The sequence below is a fragment of the Pseudonaja textilis genome, chromosome 1 (genome assembly GCF_049901715.1).
Source record: "Pseudonaja textilis isolate UNSWEBS1 chromosome 1, rPseTex1.2, whole genome shotgun sequence".
Lineage (NCBI taxonomy): Eukaryota > Metazoa > Chordata > Lepidosauria > Squamata > Elapidae > Pseudonaja > Pseudonaja textilis.
Window position 1 is genome coordinate 80,703,479 of NC_141990.1, and position 12,737 is coordinate 80,716,215.

At 36.8% G+C, this 12,737-nt stretch overlaps 1 protein-coding gene across 1 annotated transcript; it reads right to left on the reverse strand.

The window, feature by feature from the left end:
* Positions 1 to 1,985: 1,985 nt before the first annotated feature.
* Positions 1,986 to 12,005, reverse strand: VIP (vasoactive intestinal peptide). The gene is made up of 7 exons (XM_026705251.2): positions 11,773 to 12,005; positions 9,916 to 10,032; positions 7,328 to 7,471; positions 7,039 to 7,143; positions 5,117 to 5,251; positions 4,505 to 4,625; positions 1,986 to 2,359 (listed from the first exon to the last, which is right to left on the reverse strand). The coding sequence occupies exons 2-7, from the start codon at positions 10,020 to 10,022 to the stop codon at positions 2,351 to 2,353; spliced, it is 621 nt and encodes a 206-aa protein (XP_026561036.1). The 5' UTR covers positions 10,023 to 10,032; positions 11,773 to 12,005; the 3' UTR covers positions 1,986 to 2,350.
* Positions 12,006 to 12,737: the final 732 nt, after the last annotated feature.

The following is a 12,737-nucleotide window of genomic DNA, read 5'->3' on the forward strand; positions in this document are numbered from 1 at the left end:
GGAAACTTAAAGACTTGTGGACTTCAACTCCCAGAATTCTCCAGCCGGCTATGTTATGCTGACTGAAGAATTCTGGGATTTGAAGTCCACAAGTCTTAAAGTTGCCATGTTTGGAGACCTCTGACATAGAATGTAAAGATGTCCAGATGCTAGAATAGGGGTCTTCAAGTTTGACAGCTTTAAGACTTGTGAACTTCAACTCTCAGAATTCCTCCTCCAGTCATGTTAGCTCAGGAATTCTGGGAGTTGAAGTCCACAAATCTTAAACTTGACAAGTTTGAAGACCCTTGTACTAGAAGCTTTGGGATACTGCTTTAAAAATAAAAATCAGCCTGGGATGTTCACATTTCAAATTCCAGGAAGGAAAAAGAGGAAAAGTCTAGCATTTATAGTTTACTGCATTGTTCACTTGGAAGGGTAAAATTCCACTACAATAATTAGCTATCATCTACATATGGAAGGAGGTGCAAGGGACTAACATTCTCCCATTGAAGATAAGCAGAGCACCATCAGAATAGCAAATTATAACTGTAAAATATGGTTTGCTAGCAGCTGTCAATATTACAAAATTGAAGCCCTGGCTACCTATGTTGAAAAATAATTTAGATGAAACAATATTTAGCTTGTCAGTTTCCAGCCTTGAACTGGCAAGAGGTTTATTTATGGGTGCCGGGCTTTTTCCAGTTGAAAACGATCAATGGCGATTTGAGTAAGTCATGTCTCAAGAGGTTTCACTTGCTGGCTCCACAGAAGCTAGGCTTATCCCTCAAAAAGGTCAGTCAGTAAACCAAACTTTGTCAAGCTGGAGAAGCACTTGGGAATCAGGCAGAGTATGTGTATGTATACACAAGATTTCTACTTCTCACCTTCTGCATTGCCAGTTTTCTGGGAAAGTAATTTCACCATCAACCTGCATATGTGTGTGTGTGTGTCTCCCCCACCCTCTCTCTCCCTCTCTCCCTCCCTCCCCTTCTCCCTCCCTCCTTCCCTCCTTTCCCCCCTCTCTTTATGTTTGTGTGTGTGTTTCCATTTATTTAGTCCATCAAAATATTCCCATATCTATTATACTTTGCTAGAGTTTTAACAGTGGTGGGATTCAAATTGCTTGACTACCGGTTCTGTGGGCGTGGCTTGGTGGGCATGGCAGGGGAAGGATACTGTAAAATCTCCAGTTAGATGTGGTATTTGCCGGTTCTCTGAACTACTCAAAATTTCCATTACCAGTTCTCCAGAACTGGTCAGAACCTGCTGAATACCATCTCTGATTTCAACCATTGCTCCTAATGACAAGCCAATGTTCCTAACATTTCCATTCCCAAATTCAATCAATTTATGTTCTTATTTTCTGACCTTCCCTAGGAACATCGTTTTTCTGCTGACATCTGCTGACAGGCCTGGGCACGAGCATTAAAAGTCAGGGCTGCAAGCTTTTATTATACAGGTAGTCCCTGACTTACGACCACACTTGAGCCTAAAATTTTTGTTGCTAAGTGAGAACAGAAGTGAGTTTTGCCCCATCTTACGACCTTCCTTGCCACCGTTATTCGGTTAGTGGCATGCTTGTTAAGTGAATCTGGCTTCCCCATTGACTTTTGGTTGTCAGAAGGCTGCAAAAAGTGATGTGATCCCAACTAACCGTCATAAATATGAATCAGTTGCTCAGCCTCCAAATGTTGATCCCGTGACCATGCCGCCACAGTCACAAGTGTGAAAATGGTCCTAGGTCACTTTTTTTCAGTGATGTTGTAACTTTGAATGATCTGTTGCAAGTTAAGGATTTTCCCTGTATCACGACGGAAGGCAGAAAAATGCTGCCAGGTTTTGCATGGATACTTTATTCCAGCATATTTCTGGAATATCTTCCAGCGTCTCCCTTAAGGCGGAGATACAGGGATGAGGAAAGCACAGCACAGAAATCCCTGAATTACCCAGCAAAGAGCCTAAGCCATTTTCTATACCAAGTATAAACAGCAACTTTTGATGTATTTTGCTTCTCTGCATTATATGTCTTTACTGAAACTGCAGGCATCAAAGCAACAGACCACATCAGAAGACAGAGAATGTGTATGAGGTAAACCAGCATACATACAGAATGTACAGTCAGATCCTTCTTAAGTTATTATTTACAGTGTAAACATCCATTTTTATTATATAAGAAACATAAATATCACAAATTTCACTCCAATATATATATATATATGTATATATTCATTTTGATTTTAAATAATGAAATCATCTCTTTGAAATACTATGAGGAACTCAAAAAATAGCTTGATCTTTTTTTAGGATTTTTTCTTCTTTTTTTTGGCAGGACTTTTTGCAGAATGTTTTTTTTTTTACTGAGTCGTCTTCAGAGGTTCTGGAGAGAGAGAAAAAGAAATAAATAAAACACACATATATTTGTGTGTATGTATGTGTATATATATATGTGTGTGTGTGTGTGTGTGTGTGTGTGTGTGTGTGTCTTCTTAAGTTTTCACGGGTACTTACATGTATGGCATTCAGCTTTGTTCGGGTATTTTCCCACGTCATTGTAGTTGTGCTTTTAAAGTTGTAGTGACGTTTCAGCAGAATCTCATCTGCCATCATCAGGCTTCTGTACAGAAGCCTGATATAATATATATAAATAAATATTTTCTTAAGTTTTTGTGGGTACATGTATGGCATTCAGCTTTGTTCGGGTATTTTCCCACGTCATTGTCAACTATATATATATACATACATATACATATACATATATATAGAAAACAAATATATATATGATAATGTGTGTGTGTGTGTGTGTGTGTGTGTGTGTGTGTGTGTATATATCTATATATATATATATATATATATATATATATATATATATATATATATATATATATATATACACATACACATACATACATACACATACATTGCTCAAAGAGTATATAGTTGCATTCAGAAAAACTAGTCTTGGTGGTTATCCAGACAGTTTTAAAAGGGGATTACACAAATTCATGGATGAATATATTGCCATATATTGCCTCCAGTATCAGATATATGTCTGTTGCTCAGGAACAGTAGTGGGGAAAAAATGATGCCTAAAAGCAGGTGTTATGATTTATGGAGGGATTAAATTGATCACCTTGGAAGCAGAATGCTGGGTTCAATAGGGTTTAAGCTTGATCCACCATGCCTGCTTTTTGTGTTCAAGTGCTACATGTATAGTCCAGTTTAATGTCTTTTAAATAGGATTTGATATTTCCCCACTTGTCAAGACATGACTCCTCCCTACCCTGGCTATAGGTACTACCCTGTGTACCAATAACTGAAAGTTATGTCTAAATTCCACCTCCAACAAAAGGTCTAGGCAAGGCTGTCCATTTTAATCACAATCCTTTGAAGAGGGTATTTTCCTTCATTGACTGCTTTTGACTGGCTTAATGGAGAACAACTCACTGCTTTGAAACTATTGCATAACTAGCTCGATACCCATGCTTCACTACAAAACTATGTGGCTAGGCTTAGCTTTTGGAGAGGAAAATAGAGGGGGGAATTCTGCCTCTGCTTACCAGCATCCATCAGTATTCATCTGGCTAGCGCCCTGTCAGTGTGTGAGAGAGCTAAGGGCTGTTTGGAAACAGAAACAGTATTTACTGTGTGAGCAAGAAGGAGACAGCAAGGAGCCTGGACGTGGCTTAGCTCAACTGTTCTTTACTAAAGCTGCTTGGTGCTGTGAAACTAAAACTGAAACTGAAACTCCTCTCCTCTGCTTGTGTTTTGCATTTGGATTTCTTTTCAGATGGGGAGAGGGAGTAGAACTCCTTAGCATCAGAGCGTATTAATAATAATATACAAAATACTAATGCTCTGATGGTCATTTCAAAAAATCCTTTCTTAGTGAGCACCTAGAAGCCAAGAGGAATATACATGCGAAATTTCAAGTTTGTAGGCCTTACGGTTCTGAAGATTTTGTGATGATGCATGAGTGGCATTTCGCTTTTAGATTTCAGTCTCATATATATGGGAACTCACAGTTTAAGAGTGACGGACAGGTAATCAAGCTATGAGACAATAATCTGTAAATGCAGGTCTGGTATGTCAGGATAAACTTTGGGGATTGTCAGCTACAGATTCTGTTTCAATTAATCAGGATATGAAGAAAAAAGCTATGGATTATCTATCTATCTATCTATCCATCCATCCATCTATCTATCTTCTATCTATCTCATTAAAGTTAATGATCTTCAAAGAAATGATTCTTACCTTAATTAAGGAGGAGGCACATGGAGCTACAGCTTAATTTTCACAGTTTAAGAAAAATCCCAGGAAACTGAGTAAGTTAACCGTATCAAACTACTAATTTTCATTAGCTTACATATATTTATTTAAGCCCTGCAATTATCTTCTTGTGATATGAAGTTATATAATGTAATTTATTTATTTTTTATGGACAGGGGAAAGGAGTAGCCATGTCATAGGTGTCAAGGATTGAAGGTCAGGTGGTTTCTGTGATTGGGAACAAATTTCAACCTACCAGTGGGAGGCGATTCAGAAAACTCAGATCATCTACAGTGACATCATCATAATTTTCTGAGAAGGCTGGTTCAAGCAATTCTACTTCATCCCGAAGGTTGGGTTGGTTGAGATCTTCTTGACTAAATAACAGAGAAACAACGCACATTTTGCTGAATCCTTAGGAGTGAATTAATCTTAGTGCTTTTGTCTTTTATTGTGACATTATAGGTCTTTACTGAAAAGATACATCTCAGCTAGTTTTGTTATATAAAAGAACGTACAGCTATTCTATGGAAACATAATACAAACCTTTTTATTTAGTCATTATAAAACTACCATTTGATAGTTAGATCTCCAATTCTTTGCTAAATAATTACTTTGCGTGCAGAAGATGTCAAAAAAAATAACAAATAGAAAACGCAGAGGTTATGCTCGTTTTTCTCTAAGTACAAAATCTGTTGTAGTTTAACACTATTTTTATTATAATTTGTCCTCAAATTATAATAAAATAACAGAAAGCTGCTGTTGTTAACTCTTTTGCCATGCATTAAAAAGAAGATTTTGTTCGTGGGTTATGTTACTGCCTGATCCTTTTAAAGCCCATCTATTTTTAGGTATTTCCTCAGCCTACCTTCTTTTCCCAGTTAAAACAGAGTCCAGGTACTTCTTCACCGCCATCTGTTGTCGTAAACGGCTGTAGTTGTCAGTGAAGACAGCATCCGAGTGACGTTTGACTGGCACCTGCTCATCAAGGGGGTTGTTGTTTCTTCAAGTAAAAATGGAGTTGCAAGAAGCATATTAATGCACAAGGCTCTCAAAGACTAGGCCAGTCAACATTCATACTTTTATTGCAATTCTCACTTTAAAAAAAAAAACCCAGCAAAACCACTTGTCTTGATCTTACCCTCTGCTCTAATGGATTAACACCTGATTAAATGTTTCTTGGGTTTGGGAACACATTGACTCTGAAGGGAAATCATAGCTAGAATAAATATCCAAGTATGAAATGTGGCGTTTGGGCCATGTGCCAAATAATGATTTTTTTTTTATTGGTCTTGAAATACTATCTGTCATCAGTAGGTGCCATCCTCAAAATATCCAGCATATTTAAGTGCAAAAGTGAACAGTGCAATGGCCTAGATGGGGAGTTCTTGCCTCACAATCAGGAGGCTATGAGTTCGATCCTAGGTAGAGGCATATATTTCTCTTTCTGGGCACGATGGGAACATATCTGCTGAATATAACTCCACATTGGTGACAGGAAGGGCATCTGGTTAGTAAACACTCAGCTCCATTCAATTGCCCAGAATCCCGATTTAAGTGCAACAGTGAAATGCCTGCAAATGAATTATTGACGTCACTTTTTCAGCATAAAAGGTAGGAGACCCAAGGCACAGGGGATGTTTCTGGGCATGTGTTCAGCTTTACCAGAGGCATCTGTGTTCTCACATTTTAATTCATTTGTTCACAGTTTATTCAGTGTGACTGGTTTGTATCTAATGCAAAGCCATAATGAGCAGATTTTCATGTCACAACAAGTCCTATTTTGTATACAGCACACTATCAGGGCTTTCCCTAAGTTATGTTCTAGCTTCAGAAATTTCCAGCAGCTCCTTCTTTCTTTACTTTTTTTTAGTTTTCCAACCTCAGCTTCTTTAATAAATGTATTCATGTCTTGGATTTATATCCAGCCTTTTCCCCCAGGAGCTCAAAGAATCATATAGAACAGTGCTCTAATTTTTTTTCTCTCTCAGACTCAGCCCGGTGATCCCGACATTACTGATGTCAGGCAAATCCATTCAATTTCCAAATGATCTTTAAAGCTAACCCCACATATAGCCTATTACAGCAGGTAGTCAAGATATGAATAACTGAGAGAAGGGCCTCCCAGTCCAGGAAAGCTCATCACTGTTGTACCAGATGGAGTTGTGTAGTCTTCCTTGCCACATCTTGTACCTCTCCTTATTGCAATAACAAATAAATTGTGTAATAAGGTAAAGGTAAAGATTCCCCTCACACATACATGCTAATCATTTCTGGATCTAGGGGGCAGTGCTCCATCTCCGTTACAAAGCTGAAGAGCCAACGCTGTCCAAAGACATCTCCATGGTCGTGTGGCCGGCATGACTAAATGCCGAAGGCGCATGGAATGCTGTTACCTTCCTACTAAAGTGGTCCCTATTTTTCTACTTGCATTTTTACATGCCTTTGAACTGCTAGGTTGGCAGAAGCTGGGACAAGTAATGGGAGCTCACTCCATTATGCGGTGCTAGGGATTCGAACTGCCAACCTTTCTGATTGACAAGCTCAGCCCCTTAGTCCCTGAGCCACTGCATCCCTTTGTAATAACATACTGTAAATATCTCTTCAGCTATAATTCAAATTTCTAAATTCACTGCAAGGTTCAGTTAAAGTTTTCTTCTTCAGCATTGCAAACTTCTTTGCCATTAATACAAAATATAAAAAAAATAACAAACTACTGGATCATATGAACTATATTAGGAATATTTAAAGGTAACCTGCACTGGGGAAATACATAGTATAACCACTTACCCAATCCTTTTTCCAATTAGGGATTCCAAATACTTCCTTGCGGAAAGTTGACCCAAAAGTTTGCTGTAGCCACTTGTAAAGAGCCCATCAGCATGTCTTGTATTTCTATAATAGATTTAAAATGTATGATCAATACATTTTGTGATACGCACAAAATTGCTATGAATTCACTCCTTGTTGAAAAGTCTTTGTTTCAAACAGGACAAGGCAGAAAGCATCAATGAGTTTATCAACATTACTTTACAAGGACTTTTTTTTCCCAATGTTTATTAGAGTTCAAAAGTTTTACCTGTCAATAGCTCTGGACATATCAAAATAGAATTTCTCATTTTCAGGTAGAGCAGTCTGAAGAACCCCGTCAGCCTCAGGTTTTAATGAACTTTGGGTGTGATCAGATTCACTTTGTCCATCAAATGGTATTCTGTTTCCTAGTCTGAGAAAAGTTGGAGAAGGGGAAATAGGGTGGTAGACAAATTTGAGAATGATTTGGAAGGAGAGCATTCACAAGGCAAGGACTTCGAAGATACTTTATAGTCACCTACTCATGTCATAATGGTGGCATATCTCTGCATTGCCTAAAAGCAGAAGGAAACCATGCTGTGCTCTCACACAAGAATATTCCAAACAGAACTGCAACAATGTGAGATTTTGAATCATTTGTTTAACTGATCAGTTACTTAAATATGGTCAATTTCATTGAGATGGGGTATGCTGAAAAGAACACATACATCTGACAGTAAATATATATGAGCTGAGGTCCCCATTCTAATCTTAAAATAGAAAAGGAAAGGGGTTGATTTCTGGGACCATATTTGATTAGGAATTCTTTGCAAATCCTGATGTTTTGTTACATATTTCTTAAAAATAGCTAACTAGCTAGACAGCTAGACAGACAGCTAGACATAGACAGATAGACAGACAGACAGATAGATAGATCCTAAATATTTCCTTAACACCTTTCCCAGAATTAATCAAAAACTAAACACAAAACGTAAGTTTCAGAATTGCTCTATGAATTATGTCTTGGCAGAAGTCATGGATTAACATTAAAGGCAATAAATAACAAGTGATTTGATATAATTTAGCCATAATATAGCAATAATTTCCCTTTCATGGGAAATCATTTTCAGTATAGAAGAAGAAACCTGGAAAAAAATATATTAATACAGTCAGTATGTGAACTATCAATTTGCTTCTGATTTGTTCACTTATTATGGTTAGTTTAAATAAATAGGGCTCCAGTCAATTTCTGGACTATACATATTAATGTAAGGGTTATATGTGCAGGGTTGACGTTAGCTAGTCCAGATAAACACAACCAGGGGTACTAGTTCTATCTTTATTATAAGGTCACAAACTTTTGCAAGACTGAAAAGATTTTTCAGAATACTTTTACCGTCTGAAAAAACTAAGGAATCTCTTTTCAGACACTTTCTCTTCTTCAGACTCAATTTTTAGTTATCAGACTGTTTTCTTGGCTGTGGCTCTTCCTTCCTATATGTCAAAGTCATTCCCACGTACCATTCCATAACAGAATAACAGAGTTGGAAGGGACCTTGGAGGTCTTTTAATCCAACACCCTACTCAAGCAGGAAAACCCGTATCATTTCAGACAAATGGTTGTCCAATCTCTTCTTTAAAATCTCCAGCGTTGGAGGGCCCCACAACTTCTGAAGTGAAGGCATTCCGCTGATTAATTCTTTCTAGCTGTCAGGAAATGTTTCTGTCTTTAATTAATTCCCATACATTGCTTCTTCTTCTGCCTTTAGGTGGTCCCCACTCTCTTTGTAGAGTGCAGCCCCTTAGATATTGGAACATTGCTATCATGTCATCCCTAGTCCTTCTTTTCATTAAATTAAACATTCCCAATTCCCACAACCCTTCTTCATATGTTTTAGCTTCCAGTCCTCTAATCATCTTTCTTGCTCTTCTCTGCACTCTTTCTAGAGTCTCAATGTCTTTTTTATAATGTGGTGACCAAAACAGGATGCAAAGTAGTTACATGAATGATGTATTGTTTTCTGGACAAAGTAGTGCAACTTCCAGAAAGTTTTTCTCCCTAATTCTAATCTAGATTACAACACTTGTATTTCCTTTTGGGCAGCCATCTAAGTACTAAGACTTCTTAAGGCTTATAATAAAGATATTTCTGAATATCTCAAATATTGTTTTTTTTAAATCTCTGAGGCTTATTGCTAAGGATGCCTAAGTGAAGGTGTGCCGGTTTTCTCTTGTGTGATATAGTAATGTGTGTCTTCTATACGAATGGAAAACAAAGCTTAGAATTCAGATCCCAGAGCACCAAATTTATGACAACTATTCAAGTTTCTCATAAACAAATATAATGACTATTTTAACAGCTTTCCAAATAATTAAGAACATATTCTTTATATTCACAAGCTAGCAGCTGTATAATGACCTTACCTACTTACAGTAGTAGGTGCATTTGCACATATGGAAATCTATCTCCCCACCTCCACTATCCCCAGCCTTGAGTTTAATAATTTAAAGACACCCAAACTAAAAAGTAGTAAATCTCCCAGTTAAATCTTTATTGTTATTGGGCTTTTTAAATATTTACTGAACTAGCTTATATTTTCTATCCTGCTTCATGTATTGAGGTAAAATCCAATTGCAATAGCTCAAAAATACCTAATCCATTTACCTAAAGAAATACTCCAGTATTTATTTGTCAAAGAGTAAAAAGTAGCATAACATTCTTCAGATGACTTTGGGGCAGTGGAAGCAATATTTATTAGATTTGGCTATCAACACCGGTAAAAATTCTGTCTTATTTCAGTCCGTGGGATTCAAGTAGTTCTTAAATTTGCAAATCGTGTTAACAGTTGTAGGAGGGATTGCTTAGGGTTTTCTTACCTTATAGTTGAGTATGATCCTAAAGGAGGCAAGGCAATGGCTTGAGACCAGAAAACATAGAGGAATGTAAAAAAGAGGAGAAGATGGGTGCTACTTCTGTGTTCCATCTCTTTTGACCTGGATTGGCAAAAATGACAGAAATAAGCACTACACGCTATGAGTTTCCAATGCTTGATAAATAAAAATCTTGACAGAAGTAGCCTTCTGTGCAAAATCAGTGCCATTGATATAGAGAGGGGAGGGGGGAAGGAGGCAGGGAGGGAGAGAGAGAGAGAGAGAGAGAGAGAGAGAGAGAGAGAGAGAGAGAGAGGTGGAGATTTATAGTAAATGAGATCTACAGTAGATATATAAGTAAATGTAGGTGTAAATCTATAGATCTCCCTCCATCCTTCTATCTCTCTGTTTTTCTCTCTGTCTCTCACTCTGTCTCTCTCTCTCTGTCTGTCTCTGTGTCTGTCTGTCTCTCTCTCTCTCTTTCTCTCTCTCTCTGTGTACCTGTGCTCATTTATAGCTCAAAGTATGAATTAAAAATGTGGACTAGACATTTTCATTAAAATATTCAAGAAGCCAGAAATTTCTTCAAACTGAATATCTGAGGTAGGAATTGTTGTGCAGGTCTACACAGAAGACTCTGCTGATTTATACAGAAAAAGTGTTTTTATTCATTTGAATAACCCCAATAATACATTGAATATCATATCTATGCTCGATAAAAGCTTTCTTTCATGAGGTTAAGCATATGGCATGCAGAAAAATTCTAAATGAATCCTGACATAAAAAAGCAATGGCTGAAGTTGAGGTACAGAGGATATGGGAGGGTGGGGGTGGAAATAGACTGATTGACAGATAAACAATTTTGCTAATTATATATAATTAAAGTGTCAAAATATTAACTTAGATCATCTTGATTTTCAAAGTAAATTTATCCTGTTGTTAAAAATAGCATCAAAGAACTTGTATTGGCTGCATTTGCTTTAAAGTTATGACAGAAAATAGAGCAAAACATTTGAGACACCAGTAAACTCATTGAAAATTAGTCCATAACATCCACATAAAAAGCTCTGAGATTACAAGACAAGAAAGAGGAGGGGAAAAACGTGTGATGGTGATCCATTTTCCTGAAAATATTTATCCAAGGGAGAGTGTGATCAAATAAAGCTTCTGTTATAAAAAAAAAAAGTACAAATCTTCAAGCTGCTACAAAATGTTGTTTTTACTGCCATAGTCTAACACAGTTTCCCCTCAGGAATATGTTCACATTGTTCTGCAACTGAAATTGTATGAGAAAAATGATGGTTTATTTCATTGTTTTTTTAAAAAAGTATTTATTTTATCTGATCACAAGAATAGAGTTAATATAAAAAATATTAGAGCACCACTGAAATTTAAGTGAATAATTTTAAAGAAATGGAAGCTAAACTACATATTTCTTAACTACTTTTTAAGCATGTGTATGTGGAAAATGATGGGGAAAAAGTCTTCATGATTTATTTAAAAAGTTTTAAGTTGCATATAAATATAAAAGAAATATCTAAGTGATCAGAAGGAGGTGAGTAATAAGTATTCCCTTTTATTCAAGGAAAAGGGACAATTCAAAAAGAATATGAAATAATGAAATACGCATTTTTTTTAAAAAAGAGAAACTTTTGTTATTTGAGAGAGAAATCAGAAAATCATCCCAGAGAAGAGAAATTCATATTTTGAATTCCTTTTCAGCCTTCCTACACTACATTGTGATAACTGTTTGCATTATTATTAAATCAGACCAACTCCACATGCATACAGAAAATCTAAAAATGAGTTCAGGGAAAAAACATTTCTCTAGACAGAATTGAACAAATACCAACTTTTACTTACAAAGCCAGAAGATGGACTTTTGGATTCTTCAAAAAATCACCGTAATGGTGATTTTGGCACAAGTAAAACTTGGAGCTCTCCTTGGTGCTGAATTTCTCTTCAGCGTGCCACACTTTCTTCTTCAGATACTGAGCAGAGCATTCAAAGGCAAGTATCTGGTCTCCTGGTCTGAAGTTTACCAGCCTGCTTTTCTTTGCACTTAGTGCAGCCTTTCCAGCTGCCTCATTTAATGGGTTTATATACACAGGGCCACTTTTCCACTTCAGAAACAGCTATCGCATTATGCAGGAGACGTCACATTCCCCAGGGGGGGTGTATGGAAATATCCGTCATGGTTTTGTTAAGGATATTATGAGACAAAGGAAGTTCATATTTAATTCAAGGGAAGGCACCCTCCCCCTCCCCTTCCCTGATTCGTCAATTTATCACTTGATTGATGAACAACTCAGGATGAGTAACATTGAGCCAGGCAAAGCATTCAACTGCTTTTGGGAATGCAGAATTAAAGCTGGTAAGACAGAAACCTTATCAACTAATATTGATTGTGATGGGTACCCCTTTCCAAATTCCTTGAGGAGAAAGATGGTTACAAGAGTCTAGCATTCATACAGAACACCAATCAGAATTGTAGGAGGAATTGAGAGGTGTTTGATATTTTCAAAGTCATTGCATTTGTCTGAATTCTATCACCCATAGTTGAGGTATGTATTAAGATGAATTTTAGGAGATTAAACAAATATGGTATGAAAATAAACTCAAGCGTTCTAGCTTGCAAAACAGTTCTGATGTACATGTGACTTCAAAGGTACATAGGAAAGAAAATGAATTTATCTTCCTAAGTAGAATTTTCTACTATTCTCAATTTTAGCAGAAAGAATGTTTCTTTTTAATTTTTATAGTCCATGAATAAAGTAAAAGAGAATACTGGCCTCTCTTTTTGAATTATCAGTAGGCCATATTCAAGT

Bases quoted from the DNA above. Each gene is read 5' to 3' on its own strand.
- VIP (XM_026705251.2), bottom strand. From the start codon at position 10,022: ATGGAACACAGAAGTAGCACCCATCTTCTCCTCTTTTTTACATTCCTC. The intron at 7,472-9,915 runs GTAAGAAAACCC...AACTTTTCTCAG, and splicing joins GGATCATACTCAACTATAAG to ACTAGGAAACAGAATACCAT. The intron at 4,626-5,116 runs GTAGGCTGAGGA...TCTGTTATTTAG, and splicing joins GTTTTAACTGGGAAAAGAAG to TCAAGAAGATCTCAACCAAC.